The sequence below is a fragment of the Salminus brasiliensis genome, chromosome 13 (assembly GCF_030463535.1).
Source record: "Salminus brasiliensis chromosome 13, fSalBra1.hap2, whole genome shotgun sequence".
NCBI lineage: Eukaryota > Metazoa > Chordata > Actinopteri > Characiformes > Bryconidae > Salminus > Salminus brasiliensis.
The window spans coordinates 34,448,901-34,467,977 of record NC_132890.1 but is presented as its reverse complement, the minus strand read 5'-3'; the positions used below and the strand labels follow the sequence as shown (position 1 = coordinate 34,467,977).

The 19,077-nt window shown below is 41.9% G+C and overlaps 1 protein-coding gene across 5 annotated transcripts in view; it reads left to right on the top strand.

The window, feature by feature from the left end:
- The window catches only part of kirrel3b (kirre like nephrin family adhesion molecule 3b), a 286,358-nt gene that overhangs the window by 177,731 nt on the left and 89,550 nt on the right, over positions 1–19,077 (top strand). For all 5 annotated transcript variants that reach the window (XM_072694719.1, XM_072694717.1, XM_072694716.1 and 2 more), the window contains exons 2-3: positions 5,072–5,221; positions 13,462–13,611. In XM_072694719.1, coding sequence (XP_072550820.1) covers positions 5,072–5,221; positions 13,462–13,611 — 300 coding nt within the window. The remainder of the gene's footprint in view (positions 1–5,071; positions 5,222–13,461; positions 13,612–19,077) is intronic.

The window sequence follows — 19,077 nt, the reverse complement described above, 5'->3', positions numbered from 1 at the left end:
CTTGTGATCAATTGATCACACCTCTGAGGTTTTTTTCCCTCTCTTCTCCTCATTCGGAAAAGTGCTTTTGTTTTCCTGTCATTTTCTATAATCCTTTATTTCAGTGTGGTATAAAACTTTAATAAAACCAGTGGAAATACGATACAGCGTGCTGTGCTGTGCTATTGCAGTGGCTCCCCAAAGTCAGACCCATGTGCTCTTAGCAGTTAAGCATGTTTCCTACCCTGATGTACGAGGACGAGGAGCCTGTTAGTTAGTTAATTAGTTAAATCAGGTGTGTTAGATGGGGAAAACACAAAAATGTGCACAGTGCAGCGCTCTCAGGACTTGTCCAAATGTTTGTGGACACCTTTTTTAATGAATACGTTCAGCTACGTTAACGTTATCAGGAGTCTTTAATCAAGGCTAACAATTCAGACACTTTATAAAGAACAACTAAATTGATTTGAATGATTTTCATCAACTAGAAAATATATAAATGTGTTATAATGTGACACGAGGTGGCAATGTAAACATACACTACATGGACAAAAGTATTGGGACACCTGCAAGTTCTTTATTTCTTCCAGAATCAAGGGTTTAAAAAAACTTTTGTTGGAGTAACTGGTACCTGTCTTTAAGTTTTTTTTTTACTAGATTATGTTAGATTTCAGAGCATTCCTGTAAAGATCTGATTGCATTCAGCCACAAAAAGTATTAGTTAGGTCAAGATGTTGGATGATCACCACCCCACCTCATCCCCAACTACCCAACTCATCCCGAAAGTACTGGAAGGAGCACCACCATACATCATTCCAGAGAACACAGTTCTTCCACTGCTCCACAGCTCAATGCTGGGGGGCTTTATACCCCTCTAGCCCAAGCATGGCATTAGGCAGCATGGTGCCAGTAGGTTCATGTTTACCTGATCTGTCTTTAGGCTTTCCTCTAGATTCTATTAGACTTTGGAGCATTGCTGTGAGGATTTGATTGAAGTTTCCAAAACGGAGATATAAGGTTTTTGCTTGACAATGACCATATAGTGGTATAACAGGGACTGAATAAAGAGCCCTGGCACTGAGCCCCCACCACTGTCACTGAATCCTGGCTAGTCCAACACTCATATTTACAGTCTGGGACGTTTGTATGGTTTCCCAAAGTCCAAAAGTGAAGCGTCTCCCACTGAAAATCAGAATGCGGTTGTTTGATTCTTCAGTCAGATCCTAATTACATTAGTGGGTAATCTCACGCTTTAGGTCTTCATGTGTTTTCTTGTATTTTAGAAATCATCACACCTTCACTGAAGGCTCAGAAGGCCCTGAGGGTTCCTCACTGATTTTATTCAGGTTCAATATAACAGGATCATTTTCACAATATAACAAGAACATCCTTCATCTCCACATGCTTATGTTGTAGCATTAGGAACTACAGAGTACATATGAGGCCACAATATTAACACCATTATGTTGCTTTTCATTTCTGCACCAAAGTACAAATTGGATCTTTGACAAAAGCCAATCTGTTATAAGTGCAAATCTCACGCTTTTCTTGCCACTCCATGTCTGAAACCCTGGATACGCCACTGCAATAACATTGATTCATCTCTCTTCACAATAACATTTGTCCTTTTATATTTGATAGTCTGACTCAGGAACTAAGAGGTACTTGGGAATATACCTTGGAGATTTCGGGTAGTAATAAACAGCAACTGATCATAACACATCCTACAACCTGTTCAATCCAAATACACACTTCCAGCCAATCTCAGCATGCTGTTATGTGTTGGTATGGATTGACTTGACGGTCTGTTCTAGTGGTTGATCCTGTTTCACTTAAAAGTGGATTAGAATTTAGCTTTAGAATGAAATCAACTGATTTTGACATGAAAAATGGGTTTAATATGATGCTATGAAAATGTTATGAAAATAAAAAGAGCTGTAGAAGGTTGTGAAATGACTGATGAATCTGTATAACCTTAAAAATGAATGTTTAATAAAATTATTTAGCAATTCTTAATAGTTCTATTCATCAAATATCTTCATATTGTTCCCAAAGTAACAGTAAATTGACCTATTAAATAATTATATTTAAAAATATAGTCATTTATAACACTGCAAGTGATTCCAAACTTTTGAACGACAGTGTAATAGTTCTTTGTTGCTATGTGAGGCCAGAGTGAGGCAGCGCAGAGGGTACAAACAAACCAACCCTGGACAGTCCTGCATAAGAGACGGATGAATGCTCCGCCACTGCTGCCATTAATGCGCTCCATTACATTTCTCTGCAAGCAAGCATTTCTCCATCCAGCTTCATATGGGACTGACAGTGCACAGAGCATCCCATTTCTTTATGTACCAGTGAATGTGTGTGTGTGTATGTGTGTGTGTGACATTAAAATAAAAGCATTTTGTGGCATGAAATGAAAGACATCCATTCTACTGTACTGTGGCAAGTGCTCTCTGCAGAAGACGCAGCAATGTAAACAAAGCCAGGCTGTGATTATGTCACTTCAGTTTAATGGTCTTTGTACAGCATTCTTTATAAGTTCTACACGTTATTGTTACACAGCAGCTTCTCAGAAAAAAAAAACGCTGTAGTCAAGTGGGAGAGTTCTTCTCTGAAGCCAAATATTTCCAAATAAATGTGTGCCTGAACCTGACTGTAGCCCAACAGAATTTTGTCCAAGCCCGACAGTACCCCAGCAAAAATCTGCCCAGAACCAACTGTAGCCCATCCAAAATCCAGCCCAGACTGAACTATAGCCCAAGCGAATACTGTCCAGACTATTAAACTGTAGCCAAAACCCAACTTTACACAAACATAATTCCATCTGAACTGAACTGGAGCCCAACCAAATTTTGTTCTGACTGAACTGAAGCCCAACAGAATATTGTCCAAGCTCAACAGTACCCAAACAAAAATTCTGTCCAGACACAACTGTAGCCCAACCACGTTCTGTCCAGACCCAACTGTAACCCAACCAAAATCTGCCCGGAACCAATTGTAGCCCATCCAAAATCCAGCCCAGACTGAACTGCAGCCCAACAAATTATGCCCAAACCCAAATGTAGGCCAATGAAATTCTGCTCAGACAAAACTGTAGCCAAAACCCAACACAAACATAATTCCATCTGAACTGAACTGTAGCCCAACCAAATTCTCTCCTGACTGAAGCCTAACAGAATCTTGTCCAAGCCCAACAGTACCCAAACAAAATGTTGTCCAGACCCAACTGTAGCCCAAACAAAATCCAACCAAGACTGAATTGTAGCCCAGCAAAATGCCATCTGAACTAAACTGTAGCCCAACCACATTCTGCCCAAACTCAAACGTAGCCCAACCAAATTCTGTCCAGACTGAACTGTAGACCAACCAAATTATGTCCTGACTAAATTGTAGCCAATCCAAGTTTAGCCTAAACCCAAATGTAGCCCAACAAATTCTGTTCAGACTAAACTGTAGTCAAAAAAAACTATAATTTGTCCAAACCCAACTATAGGCCGACCAAAAACCAGTCCAGACTGAACTGTAGCTCAACCAAATTCTGTCCAAACCCTAACTGTAGTCCAACCAAAATCCAGCCCAACATAATATCATCTGAACTGAACTGTAGCCCATCCAATTTCTGCCCAAACCCAAATGTAGCCCAACCAAATTCTGTCTGGACTGAACTGTAGCCAAAAGAACTTATAATTTGTCCAAACCCAACTGTAGCCCAAAAAAATTCCAACTGAACTGTAGACCAACCAAATTATGTCCTGACCAAACTGTAGCCCATCCAAGTTCTGTTCAGACTGAACTGTAGCCCAACCAAAATCTGAACTGGTCTGTAGCCTAACAAAATGTTACCTAAACCCAACTGTAGCCCAAACAAATTCTGTCCAAACCCAAACTGTAGCCTAACAAAATTCCAACTGAACTGTAGACCAACCAAATGATGTCCTGACTAAACTGTAGCCCATCCAAGTTCTGCCCAACCCCAACTGTAGCCCAACAAAAATCTGAACTGGTCTGTAGCATAATAAAACGTTACATAAACCCAACTGTAGCCCAACCAAATTCTTACAAAACCCAAACTGTAGCCCAACCAAATTCTTACAAAACCCAAACTGTAGCCCAACCAAAATCCATCCCAACATATCATCTGCAGCACATCCAATTTCTGCTCAGACCCAACTGTAGCCCAACCAAAATCCAGCCCAGACTCAACTGTAGCCTAACCAATTTGTGTCCAATTCCAACTGTACCCTGGTCGAATTTTGTCTTGACCAGCCCATAGCCAACACAATTCTGTCCACACCTAAAGCTGACTTTAGCCCAACAGAATTACATCTGAATACGACTGCAGCCAAACAGCCAAACCTGACTGCACCTATTTCTAACAGTAGTCAACTATTTCTGTCAGGATGCACCTGGAGCACTCGATCTGTCTTGACCTGTCTGTAGCAAACACTACCTGTCCAAATCCTGTCTAAATTCTTCTGATTCTAATTATTAACAACACAAACTAAAGCTTAAATTCTGTCCATGTGTTAGAGATGAGAGGACGTGGGTGCGGAGTTCAGTAGGGATGTAGGGATATTCAGAAATGAAGGCAGGGTGGTTTTCTGCACGCTGAAGTAAACACTACCAATGACATTACGAACAACGTCTGTCTGCATGTCATGATCAGACACAAGTCTCTCTCTCTCTCTCTCTCTCTCTCTCTTTCTGCCACTACTGACACCTCTACACCTCTCTTAAGAGGCCCAAATGCCAAAGAGTATCACCCACACCCCTCACAGCCAATGTAATTTAGTGAATGAGCAGCACCGCTGAGTGTGTGTATGTGTGTGTGTGTGTGTGTGTGTGTGAGAGAGAGAGAAACACTCTCTTACATGCTGTTGACAGACAGGCAAGAGACCCACTGTGCTATTAACATGACATATTAATTTTAATGCATCGAAAGCCTTTTTCAGAAGGGAGTGTTTGATGGAGCGCTAGTAATGTTAGCCTTCACTAAAACTGACGCAAGGTGTTTCAAGGCTAACTGTCAGAGGTCCAAGTATTTGACTGACTCTCTTTTTCTTCCTGTCTCTCTCTGTTGTTACAGGGGTGCTTGCCAAGTTTTCCCAGCAGCCCCAGGACCTGGTAGTGGTGGCTGGTCAGCCTGTCACGCTGCCATGCTCAATTCCTGGCTACCACGGTGTTGTGCTATGGATCAAAGATGGCCTGGCTCTGGGCGTTGGACGAGACCTGTCAGGTAAACAGAGTGTAGCAAAGTTTGCCAACATTTTTTCCTGAAGTTTCTTAAAACATCTACATTAAAACCGGAGCCGGCGAGTAGAGAGGGAATCTGTCCATGTTTTCTGTTAATTTGTTAATTTGATAGCAAATTAACAGCTCTTACCCTTTCCTCCCCATTAAGCCAGACTCTCAAACCTCCAAAGTGCTTTTAGAGAGAACTTCTGGTAATGAGGGTACGCTTAGCTAAGGTACACATTAAGATGGAACATTATTTTGTGTGTTTTTTTTTTTCTTTCCCTTTCTACCTCCCTGCAAAATGACCTGTGTAATTGCTGCCGCATGTTGAAAAAAGAGACTAGGAGTAGCCTACCAAAATATAACCTGTGAACCTGTTGAGGTACTTTTAGCTTTTAGATAGCTTTTGAAGAGCGTCTCTTCCCGTTCGCAAAATTGCTGCTTGCATTGTATCAGCCTAATTGTTTAATTTTGTGTAGCACTTGTTGGATTCCGATCCCGGTGCCCCTCGGCCTCCCTAATGCATATTCATGAATGTGCTGAGCCAGTATCCATTCTCAGAGATAAAGTACAAGTCAAAAATGTTTGATGAAATTGATGAAAGATTTGAATTCCAGAAGTAGTTTTCCAGACTCTTACCATTAGGCTGACACTGTTGGGTCCAGAGGAACCATAGCATAGTAGGCTGACCCTGTGCTTTGACCTGGGCTTTCTTGGCTTTTGTTGCTGTCACTCAAAAACCTTGAACCTTGAGTATCTCAAAAATGGCAACTTCAGACTGCAAAAAACATCTTACAACTTAAATCTCTTAAATCTAGCCTAAATATCTGATATTGGCCTTTTAAATTGTTGCAAAATCAGATCATTTTACTTGTTTTAAGAAGTATTTGTGACCAAAGCTGAATTATTTATTATTTCATGAATTCAGCAAAATCATCTGCCAAAGGAAGAAGACCCTTTTAGTAGTTACATAACAAAAAAACAAGTAAACGGACATAAGTAGACATAAGTTAGTTAATCATAATATATTTCTACAATAATCTTAAAAACAGAAATAGTAGATATTCGACACAATTCTTTACTATTTTTATCCAATGGATTCAATGTAAAAAACATATGTATAAATATGATTTATATTATTATATTATTATAAATAAATATAATTATGAAAGTAATTTTAAGCATTTCTATTGGTCCATTCACCATAAAATGTTGATACAATGTAAAGACCTGTCTAGAGATACAACAATTTTGCATGACAGCAACAATATTTATCAGTATAAGGCTAATCCGGTACTTGGCCTAACTTAAGGTTTAAGGTTAAGCCTTTAGATCAAAATGTCCTCAATATTCTGAAGAAACCATACGTTCAGTCAGGTATGGCAGTCGTTTTGGCCTGGGTCTGCAATATCTGCATCTACAATGTATCCATACTTTTAGATTTTTATTTTTTTAGCATGTCACTGGGATTTGCAGACGGAGCCGTGGACTGACGGGTCACACAGAGGGCGAACTGCTCCCGTGTCTGCAGCCATCAATTTACCTTTTTGCCCCAGAGCTCTCCTTGCTGGGCATGACACAAAGCCCTCCAGACCATCTTAGAGCCGAGAGCCAGAACGATCCGTGCCATTAAATATGTATTCTGCTGGAGATCCTGGGTCTCGTCGCCTCTGACCTTCAGCGGCAGAGCCTCTGTGCCACCTCGCCACTGATAGTGCACTTTAATTAAACCTCAGTGGGCAACTGCATCCAAGTAAATCCCTACAGCTCCCTGGGTTGTGGTTATTGGGCTCCCGGGAGCTGTTAGTGGCATTAACTCTTAAAACTGTTTGGCTTGTACACACCTTGCGTTGTTAATGACCTTCTGTCCAGCAGAACTGGGTGTACATACAGGCATGCTAATGTTCCACTGTTTTGCAGTGTTTATTTAGTCGATTTAATGGTGAAACAAGGCAAACAAAGGCTTTTTATGTGGCGAACATCGGAAATGTCCATGCAGTGGTCAGTTTAACGCTCGGGCATTGGGAGGGGAAGAGAGTCCGGCCGTTCTTAAACTTTAATACGGATTGATTGTGGACTTGCTCACAGAATGTCACGGAAAACCCAGATGAAGTGTAAGGCTTGAAGTATGATATTTTATCCTCCGTTGTTTGTTTATTTGTACGGAGTTGCTAAGAGCTGCTACTGGGACGAAAGCACACTCGAAAAGCCAAGCGTCAGGGACACAGGCTGCGTGCACGTCATTGAGGTGGAAGGCACTTTACGAAAATATTGCACCACAGCTGCTCTTTTTAGCACCGCCGCCTGCGTCAACAAGTAACGCTTTCTCCAATAAAGAATAATGACACATCTACGATCGCACGCGCCAGGCTAGCAGCCGCACGCATAAAACAAAGCGTGGCACCTTGTAGAGCGCAATAGATTTCAATATCAGCCAACTCTGCTGTTCACAGAGTGCTCCTCTCTTCTCTCAGTCCTCCGAGTTCACGCCGTGGCAGAGGAACAGTGAGCAAAATCGGAGAAATCACTCGCAATTTGCTTTACTAAATCAGAAGACAAAGAAAGCTGATTTCCATCGGCCCCTCTCGCTCGCTCGCCAGGCCCTTTTGTTTTTCCATTGCGGTTCTAATCAAAAGTGTCTGCTCTGGGCCACTGCGGCCATACACATATACACCAGTCCCATGAATATGCAGGGTGGGTCGTGTTTGTGCTTGGCTAAATGGGAACATTCAAATAAAACAAGAAAGGGCTCGCATGGGGTTTGAGGGCATACAAATGGGAGATGGGTTGATTTTGAGTGATTGTTTGGTTTTCACCAACAATGGATCATTACTCAATGCAACATGGCTTTGAACTTTGTGGAACTCATTGTTCTGGGGTTACAAATGAAAATCAGATAACAAAGGAAAGAGAGAGCAGATGTGTCCTGAAGGAGATCACAGAGCAATTTCTTAAGGTGCTTCCTTAAATCCTGCAGTTTGCTTTCACACTATGGTTTCCTGATATGGAACATCCTATAATGTCTTCTCAAATTCCACTTAGCTCCTGAATTGATCCCAGCTTCCATGCCATGGGCTCTGGAATTCTCATGGAATTCTTTTTTGGGCATCCCACAATATCTTCTCAAATTCCACTTGGCTTCTGTCAGGAATACTTCCATGTGAGTTTTCTCTTGTGTTAGACATCTTCGCATTTGGGCCATCCTACTTAGCTTCTTGCTTGGTCCAAAACATTTACACCATAGTTTTATACATTGGAATTCTTCTCTGGGCATCCCATGATGTCTTCTCAAATTCCACTTAGCTTCTGTCAGGAATATGTCCATGCCAGTTATCTCTCACGTTATACATCTTTGCATTTGGACCATCCCATGACATCTTTTCAAAGCTTATTTAGCTTCTGGCTTGGTCCAAAACCTCCACACAATAGTCCTATACATTGGAATTCTTCTCTGGACATCTTTTGATGTTCTCTCAACTTTCATTTAGCTTTTGTCAGAAATACTGCCATTATCTCCTGCGTCAGACATCTTTGCATTTGGATCATCCCATGACATCTTTTCAGATTCCATTTATCTTCGGTCAGGAATACTTCCATACCAGTTATCTGAGTAAGCCATCTTCGCATTATGGTCATTCTACTTAGCCTCTAGCTTTGGACCAAAACATCTACACCATAGTCTTATACATTGGAATATCATGGAATTTCATTATCTTGCGTTAGACATCTTCACATTTGGATCATCCCATGGTATCTTTTCAAATCCTACTTAGCTTCTGGCCACACCATGGTCCTATACATTGGAATTCTTCTCTGGACATCTTTTGATGTTTTCTCAACTTCCATTTAGCTTTTGTCAGGAATACTTCCATTATCTTGCGCATCAGACATCTTCGCATTTGGACCATCCCATGACATTTCTATATCCCATTTCAAATTCTACTTAGCTTCTGGCTTGGTCCAAAACTTCCACATCATAGTTTTGTACATTGGAATTCTTCTCTGGACATCCTATGATGTTTTTTCAACTTCCATTCAGCTCCTGTCAGGAATACTTCCATTATCTCTTGTGTTAGACATCTTCACATTTGGGTCATCCTACTTAGCTTCTGGCTTGGTCCAAAACATTTACACCATAGTCTTATACATTGGAATACTTTTATTATCTTGTGTTCGCTTTTGGGTCATCCCATGGCATCTTTTCAAATTCTACTTAGCTTCTGGCTCGGTCCAACACTTCCACACTATGGTGTTATTGGAATGGAATTCCATTCAGCTTCTGAAATGATACCTTACTCTATCATATTGGAATTCTTCTTTTCACATCCCATCATGTAAACCTAACTTCCACTCTGCATCAGTCATGATCCAAAACTTCCATGCCAATCATCTCTTGCACTAGACTTCTCCTGGAATGTCCCATGTCAACTCTACAACCTTCACCATAGCCTCCACCGTGATCCACAGTCATGTTTAGATCTTTAGTCACGTAGCTCATCAGCACATCCACTTTCTCTTGTTTCCTCCTGGAGAGGCTTCAGGGAGATACACTTGCTCATCCATGCAGCTATTAATCACCGGTGCCCTGTCTCCACTTCCCCTGCAATCGATTGGCTATAAAGACTCATCCATTCCTGCCCTGATGGATCCATTACCACTAATGGTGCTATTTTGCATTGTTTGTTTTCGGTGACATATGTTGTCTTCGGGATTCATTGTGATCAATGTGAGCATCTTTTTATTCCTCTCTCTGATCTATGGCACTCCCGCATTGTGTGTATTGCTTGGGAGATTATGCACCGCTCATTCAGGGGAGATTCATCTGGGTTCCAGACAGAGATGGAAGACATACAACCGTTGATCTGTTCTGATCCCTTGCTCTCACAGTGGCCTGCTTGGATGGTACATGATTAATCTTGAGCCTTTATTAGGCAAGGACACATGTTCTTTAAGGTTATCTCTTGTCACATCACAACTAATTCTGTGTACAAAGGGTAAAGACAGAATTTGTACACAGAATTTATGCATTACAACATTACCAGAAGTCTTTCTTGTCCAAGTCCAGGTCTTTTTAAGCCTAGTCCAGTTGTACTAGACCATATCTAAGTATTTGTAGGCCTAGTCCAGTCTTTCTGGCCCACAACCTTTTGGGGCCTAGTATTGTATTTCTAGTCTACGTCCAGGTCTTCCTAAGGCCTTGTGCAGTCTTTCTAGTGCATGCCCAAGTCTTTCTAGGCCTATTCCAGTCTTTTTGGTCCACATGCAAGTCTTTCGAGGACTAGTATTGTATTTCTAGTCTAAGTCCAGGTCTCCCTAGGCCTAGTCCAGTCTTTCTAGTCCATGCCCAAGTCTTTTTAGGCCTACTCCCGTCTTTCTGATCCACAACCAAGTCTTTAGAGACCTTGTGTTGTAGTCTTTCTAGGTCTTTCTAGGCCAAATCGATGTCTTCATAGGTCTAGTCCAGGTCTTTATAGGCCTGCTCCAGTCTTTCTGGTCCACAAACAAGTCTTTAGAGGCATAGTATTGTATTTATAGTCTATATCCAGGTCTTTATAGGCCTACTCCTGTATTTCTGGTCCACAACCAAGTCTTTCTAGGCCAAGTCTTGTCGTCTTTCTAGGCTTAGTCCAGTCTTTCTAGTCCAAATCCAGATTTTTCTAGGTCTAGTCCAGTCTTTCTAGTCCAAGTCTATGTACAGCAGCATGACAATACCTCATTGTCCTTGGAAATTATAGCATATAAATTGTAGAATGTGTAAAGACGTGCTTTGGGTCATGCCGAGGCCACGCGCGAATTTAGTATGCATCAGCGCTGGTGCAGGGATGACTTCCCACAAGCCCTGGTTGGGTCAAACTGCCATTGTACATGCTGGAAAAAGGTCATATCTTACAGAGGCAATATGAATAAGTAGGCTTTGTTAAGTTGTATGTATGCAGATGACATTGGGAATAACCTTGAGCCCATAATGCACCGGACATTCTTACAGAATTAAATTACATATTCTTCCCCTTGAACGATGAAGGAAGACCTCAAGATTTGCAGCCAGGCATTAAGTGCTAATAGATGCTTCAGGAAAATCCATTGATCTCTTGGCAGGAGAATAAACCACAATATCGAGCAGAGTCAGTGGCCATTAATGTTATTTAGTGAGTTCCACTCGCTTTGACTGGCCATCAATACGTAGTGCGACTTGACTGCTTTGAGTCGTTAAACACCTCACTTGATATTTAGCGCTCATCTCCAATAGCGTGGCTTGCTGCGTAAAAAAACCATTGATGAGTCGATTTGCTTGACTGTTTATGGAAAAATGCATCCCTTGACTAATTTGAGCCACCCCTGGTTGCAGGAAGCACAACACGGAACACGAGTCACATGAGCGCCGACTGTTTGGATGGGTTATTAAATATTTGTTTTTTGGGTCATTCTGTTCCTCTGCCATCATCCCACTCGCTGAGAGAGATTAAAAGCTATATGTGGGCAGATAAAACACACAGTGCCATAATCGGCTACTCCTCTCCCCTCGATGGGGAAAATGAGGGGCACTTCATGGTCTATTAAAGGTGAATGGGATCCAATGAGGCAGCGGGCAATAATTGGCATTTTGTGGTGCAGTGGTTTCAACAGTCAGGCTCAAGGACTTAAAAGCTATTATGCCCGAAGTCTGGTCTATTTTTTCCCTTTTTCATGGCAATATGTTAAAGTACATACCTTTTTCAAGCTTCGTTGCTATGAGCAGTGTAGGCGATAGCTACCAAAATTGGGAGTGGAATCAGTGCTGGAACATGCAGTGAAATGGTCTCCTAGTTTAACGATGGATGCATTCTGAAGACATGAAGACATATGGACCGTCACCTATAGAGTACTGCTTAAGAGTTCTGGATTTTCCCAGATATCTCTTTTTTAAAGATGCCAACTCTTGCTGAAAAAAAAAAATAAAGGCCTACTGGCTGTAAGGTATGGCTTATGGGGGCCCGTGGAGCAGGTGGCACCCCACGCAGCGAGACAGTTATGTCACAGGGAATTCACCGGAGCGAACATGACTCATATCGATAGACGGCGCAAAATCAATATTCCACCCCCAGGCATTCAGTGGCAGACTTCCAAATGAGGGAGGGGGTCAGTGGAGATATTAAGTGGTGAGAGCCGAATGGCACCCGAGGTGTAAATTTAGCTGCACAAAGCCAAAGCCTTGGTATAAATCCTCTCTCTTCCTTTGGAAAAGAAAGACAGAGAGAAAAAAAGGTACAGGGAAAGATCATCTTCAAGACTGTTTTATGAGACTGGTAATCAATTACCCGTAGGCCTTGGTAAAGAGGGCCTGTTCTTGTTGCGCTGAAAACTCGCACACTCCTTGAGATGTTCCTGAATAGCCAATCTCATCTGAATTCAGACGCCTCTAATAATTAGAGAAGACTTATCCTCGCGAGAGCAGTGCAACCCATTGACGTCGAGAGGGCTGTGAAATGTGCTGTAAAGCTCTCCACGACGAAGCAAGTCCTCATCTGCTTTATTTTCCCCAATGGACGAAAGCGTCTCTTCTTACTCCCCTTTCAAACTTCAAGCTAATAGACAGCTGAAGGGTTTTTAAAAGGCGTCTCTGGCTCGGCGTGGTGTTGTAAAACAGTCTGTTCAGCCAGAAATACCCCTACCTCCCTCTCGATGTATCATTAAACCATGAATCTCCTTCCATATGCACCAGTGCGTGGAACATTCTCGTCTCAATCTTCTTGGCTTCGAGCATGCCAAGGTAGCATACACCCAGGTAAGGCAGGTAGATGTTCTTATAAATACGACAAAGAGAGAAGTTCCATATGAAAGTTTAGATCTTCTGCTCTGACCCAAGTGATCAGGTATCGTGAAGCTGCTGCCATGCAATCTCTTCTGTTTACGTTCTCGCCAGGTTCCTTGGAGAGAAATGAAGGCATACAGTGAAGCTCTTTGTGTAAATGTTCCAAAACATCAACATATTTGCCAAGATCCTGGGGTCAGACAAATGGGACGAGATGTTGTGGTTGCTAACAAGTGGTTGATGTTACATCAGTCACCGAGAGTACCTCCTTGCTGCGGGTAGCAGGTTACTGAGGAGTACGTGATTGGTGTAGGAACACAAGAACAACTCACGAATCTCGAGAACAAACACACTATTGAATGCTGAAATCCCCCATAGTTCATTACTAAAAGTTAGAGCCTAGCACTGAAAAAGACTGTGTTGACCGGATAGTGTTTTGTTCTTTGCTGCAGGTTACCCACGCTACACTGTGGTTGGAGATCACAGTACTGGGGAGCACCACTTGAGGATCCAGAGAGTTGAGCTGATGGATGATGCAGTCTTTGAGTGCCAGGCCATCCAGGCCGCCATGAGGTCCCGTCCTGCAAGGCTAACAGTACTCGGTGAGTCTACCAGAGTTCTAAGCACTGCTGCTGCAGCATGTTAGCATTAATTTGACTGGACTGTTGGCTGAAGCTTCTGTAATACTGCTGGAATCTGATACGCTTCACTTCACGACTGAAAATAGTAGCAGGTGTGGCAGAAGGAGGACTGTCTTATAAATATGTGATAGCTGCAGATAAGCAGTAGATGCAGAAAGATTGTCCATCTGGGAATTTAATTTCTAAGAATTAGCACAAAATATGCCACAAAATGATAATCAATATATAAAAGGAATCCACCGCAGCCTGGTCTGAAGAGGAATTCATACATATGTGACTAAAAGACCATTTCAGGATTCGGACAACGTGACTAAATATAGTTCGGTTGTCATGAATATTCATGAATTACTGATTACAGCCCAGAAACTCTGAAATCAATCGAATTGAACAGAGAATGTTACAAAGTAAACAGTGAAATTACCTGAACCTACATCTAAACATAAACTACTACACCTAAACCTAATTCTAACCTTAGTCTAACCTACACCTCAGCCTATACCTAAGCATAAACTACTTCACCTAAACCTAATTCTAACTTAAACCTAACCTAAACTAAACCAACTACACCTCAACCTAGACCTAAATGTAAACTACAACACCTATACCTAATTCTAACCTTGACCTAATCTACACCTCAACCTACACCTAAACTAAACCAGCTACACCTCAACCTACACCTAAATGTAAATTACTACACCTAAACCTAATTCTAACCTTAATCTACTCTACACCTAAACTAAACCAGCTACACCTCAGCCTACACCTAAACATAAACTACTACACAGAAACCTAATTCAAACCTTAGTCTAACCTACACCTCAGCCTACACCTAAACATAAACTACTACACCTAAACCTAATGCTAACTTTAACCTAACCTACACCTAAATGTCAACTACTACACCTAAACCTAATTTTTACCTTAATCTAACCTACACCTCAACCTACACCTAAATTAAACCAACTACACCTCAACCTACACCTAAATGTAAACTACTATACCTAACCCTATTTCTAACCTTAACCTAACCTACACCTCACCCTAAACCTAAACTTAACTAAACCTGCACCTCAACCTAAACTTAATCTACTACACCTAAACCTCTTCATCATATCAATCCAACTTCATCATAAGCGTAACCCTAACTTGCCTAACCTTTACCCTAACCCATGTCATTTTATGACCCGAACCAACACCTCAACCCAACCATAACCCTAACCTCAACATTTACTTGACCTCAACCTGAACTTAACTGAACCCATACCCTAACTCTAAGAGTCATTTGTAATAACCTGTAAATAATATTGTTATTGCTTTTTTAATTCTTATTTATATTGTGTATATAGTGCAAATTATTTATCTACATTTTTGTAACTGAGTGTCTTGCTATCCCTTTCTGCTGTGACACTGAGAATTTCCCCACTGCGGGACTAATAAAGGATTATCTTATCTTATCTTATCTTAACTGTTTCTGTACTCCTTTTTTTAGAAGCTCCATAATGGAGAAAAGCAGAACACTGTTTTCATAACTCTTCTTCGAGTACATGGCAGGCTGGGTTGTGTGTATTTGGCAAAACAGTGCCACCAGTAGAAGGGAGCTCCTTATCAATCGTGCAATAGTCACAATTTTCTTGGGGCACACTGTAGTCAAAAATGTACAAATTGTAAGAGATCCTATTGTTCAGAGATCTCTCAGTAAAAACTGTTCTTATCAAAATAGTTAAAGAGTGTATTGCTTTTAATGAGATGCTTTAAATGAACCAAACAGTTGCATGGTTCCATCTGAGATAAAATAAGATCCAAAATTATGCCCGGTCATCAGGCCACTGGAAAGAGAGTAATGTCCAATATGAAAAATAGATTTTTCACTGACCACATTCCCCTGCTGGTGCCATAAGTTCTCACTTTTAATTTCCTGCCGCAAATCCTGCCATCTTCATTATTAAACTGGAGAGGTCAGTGGATCTTAATTAAACTTTATTGGGTTATTATTCAGTGTTGCTGTTTCTGCGTTATTGGGCAGCCACTGTAGTTATCTGTGTTCAGGCTCCAATCAGCCACCTGGTGGGTTTATCTACAGCACAGAAAGACCACACACACACACGTATATAGCATCTACACCCACACGTCTTATCTCTTCTCCTGGTGGTCAGGCTTGTGGAGGCGTATAGATGGGAGGGAAATGTGAAAGAAGGAGAGCATGCGAGAGAAAGCAAGAGAGGGGGTGAGAGAGAGAGAGAGAGAGAGAGAGAGAGAGAGAGAGAGAGAGAGAGAGTTTTGTGGCACAGCCACCACAATACGACCTGCCTTATTGATCTTCTTTAATGAAAAGTGAAACTAATGATCTACAGGAGGAGGAAGCAGTCAGGGGTGTAGAGGGACAGACAGAAGACAAATTGTGGTCCATGCTTGCCCACTCCACTGCAAATGGGTATGAATGAGTAATTATGGAAGCCTTAGTTTGGTCTAAAGGAACCCCTCTCACCATTTTCTCCATTTACTCCCCACCTTGCGTATGTCTAGGACCCACTGTGCTGTATAGCTCCACTGCTACTGCCACAAGAGGGAGTGGAGGTGAATGAGTTGGAGAGAAGTGATACACACATACACACACTCACTTTTCTTTTCCTCCCTTTCCCATTCTCACTTGGTCTTGATTAATTGGGTCCTGATTATGGTATTGTTTTGGGGCTCCCTCAGCGAAGCCTAGTTAGTCTAATGAACCGCCATCAATTTAAAAGTGCTGCATGCTCCAAGGGACTCATCCCGAAAGCTTCAATCTGGCTCCAGCCCTTCTTGAGCAAAGTTAGTCACCTAGAGACTGGGAAGCTAACATTAATTAGACCTCTAGAGTTTTATTAATAGTCTTATTATTAAAGGTCCAAGCACTGCTAATTATTATGGTAGTTATTATTATTATTATTATTATTACTACACATATTAATTGTCCATTTAAGTTACAGTTAGTGGGTGTAGACCATCTGTTGTTGCACAGGTTAACAGCTGCAACCTACCCTGTCCATCCATGGATAGAGACCACCACTGACCCCAACCACTGACCAGATACACTTACCAGGAACATCAAAAAAAATACACCAATACTGGGTAGGGCCTCTATTTGCTATTAAAACAGCTTCGTTTTTTCATGGCGTGGATTCCAATATGTTGGCAGCATTTTACTGAGATTCGGGTCCATGTTAAGATGCTCACTTCCCCTAGATTTTTCAGAAGCACCTCTCTAAATGCTCAGAGTCCCCGATTCTAGCACATTGCACAAAAGGGTTCTATTGGATTCAGATTCAGTGACTCCGAAAAACCGCCACGGATGAACACATGGACATAAACCGATTGTCATATTCATGAAACCATCCCAAACTTTGGGTTTGAGATGTGCTCCCACCACCTACCAGTCCTGGCAGTGGGGGTGCTGGACTGGGATGGACTGGGTAGAACAAGACTGATGCATTGTTAAACAACAAATGGGCTATGGTCAGTTTTTATTTTTTCACACCCCTTGTAAGTAGTGATATTAATAGTAATGGGTTAGTATTTGTCATCATTAACAACAATGTAATCTTCCTTTCTTCTATTATTATTATTATTATTATTATTATTATTATTATTATGCATTAAAATCATACTTTTTTCTGCTTCTGTTTAGCCACTACTTGGCCCTTGCTTGTATACCAGATATGGTCCTTGGAGTCTAACCTGTGCAATAATATATGCGAGTCTGGGATCACAGCCATCTCCAGGCTGTCTATTACCGTGGCAGCGGATGGCCCAGTCTGAGGCGTAGTGATGACAGGCACGGGAGTGTGGCAGCTCCTCTCCGCTGCATTGTACCTGACAGCCGGAGAAAACGCCTCAGCCTTCCCAATTCCCCCTCATAACTCTGCCGTCGCTCAGACTGCGATCTGCCAGCTCTGCAGCAGACGGCGCAGGACAGACACTTCCAGCCGACACTTTGATATTTTGATCGCGCATCGCTAAGTTTAGGCGGTGAAACGCTAACAGCCCCTGAATACCAAAACCTGTGAAGCTTTTTTCATTTGCTCACCCAGACATTAGAGCAGAAGCATATCACTACTTGCCAACTTTCTGACCATCCTGAACTTTCCGTGAGATTAATGTTGTTCACGGATGATTCGGCCCTTTTTTCCCCCCACTTTCAACACAAAAGTGAAAAATCCAATTTTGGGAGCACTCCTTTTCTTCTCCACCTTGCAAACTTTCATAAAAAAATATGATGAATAGAGAGTTTTTTATATTACTTTTGTGACCTGTAAAGGAAGGTTGACAAGAATTCTCTCCAAGTTATCCAGAGCATAAAATTCACGTCCTGGAATCCCTTTATCAAACTTGAAGTCCTCAGTGATGTGGAAAAGTTAAAAACAGCCCCCTTGGAGGGTGACCTGTGAACTTGGGGTTGTATTTTTGCGCAACTCAGGGATTTGAATTGACCTGCGGTGGCTCCTAATGGCTTTATTCGGCGGGTAGGCTTCTTTCTGTCAGACCCTGGAGGCTAATTATATGTCTGGGCTGCCTTCTCTGCCCACTCGAGTCTCCCATGCCTCACCTGAGGACAGATAGCCTTCAAAATCTTAGAAATCATGTGTTCTTCCCTGCCAGATTCAGAATTCCAGCGCTGTACTAGCATTTCCCTCTCACCGGGGGAGCCAGAAAAGTGGAATCTGCCGTCACGGCATGCAGAGATTAAACCATTATTAATTCTGAGCCACTGACATTTATGAAGCTTGTCCTTGCTTTCCTCTTCCGATGAACCCTCTCGGCTTGTATAATTTGCTTTTGCGTCTTCGCAACCCCCCGTCCCCCGTCCCCCACCCTGTCCCGTCTATTTTGCTCATTTGAACTGACTTATTAATGCACCACCATCCCCCTCTGATTACTGCCTTTTTTGATGCAGTCTAAGATGAAAGACAGCATAAAAGTCATGCAAACTAACGGCACGAGTTGTAATACACTCCCAAGCATTCTCTGGTAATTTAAGTTCTGAAATTGCCCATTAGGAGATATTTGCCTCGCCAGAGATTAACTCAGCACAAAACGCGAGGGCTGAATCTACCTCGTCGGTTTTTCATTTGCCATTGAGCGACTGATTAATTAGAGTTCCGTAACTATAGCAAAATCAAGTGTCCTTCCGGGTAGAATAAACAGCAAGAACTTTGGGGCTCATCGTATTACAGAGCGCTCAGAACCCTCCACACTTCTGCTGTATCGTTTGATAAACAGTCCCAAGGCATGAAGATTATTAACTTTTAATTACAAACTTTGAAAAACAGGACGCAGATCCTGTCGCGATCAAATGCCTGGTTGAGAGTTTATTAGGATGAACAATGGACTGTAATCAAACTGGAAGATGCCCTAAACCCTCACAAGCATTCATCAAATTCGTCAAATTCTGGC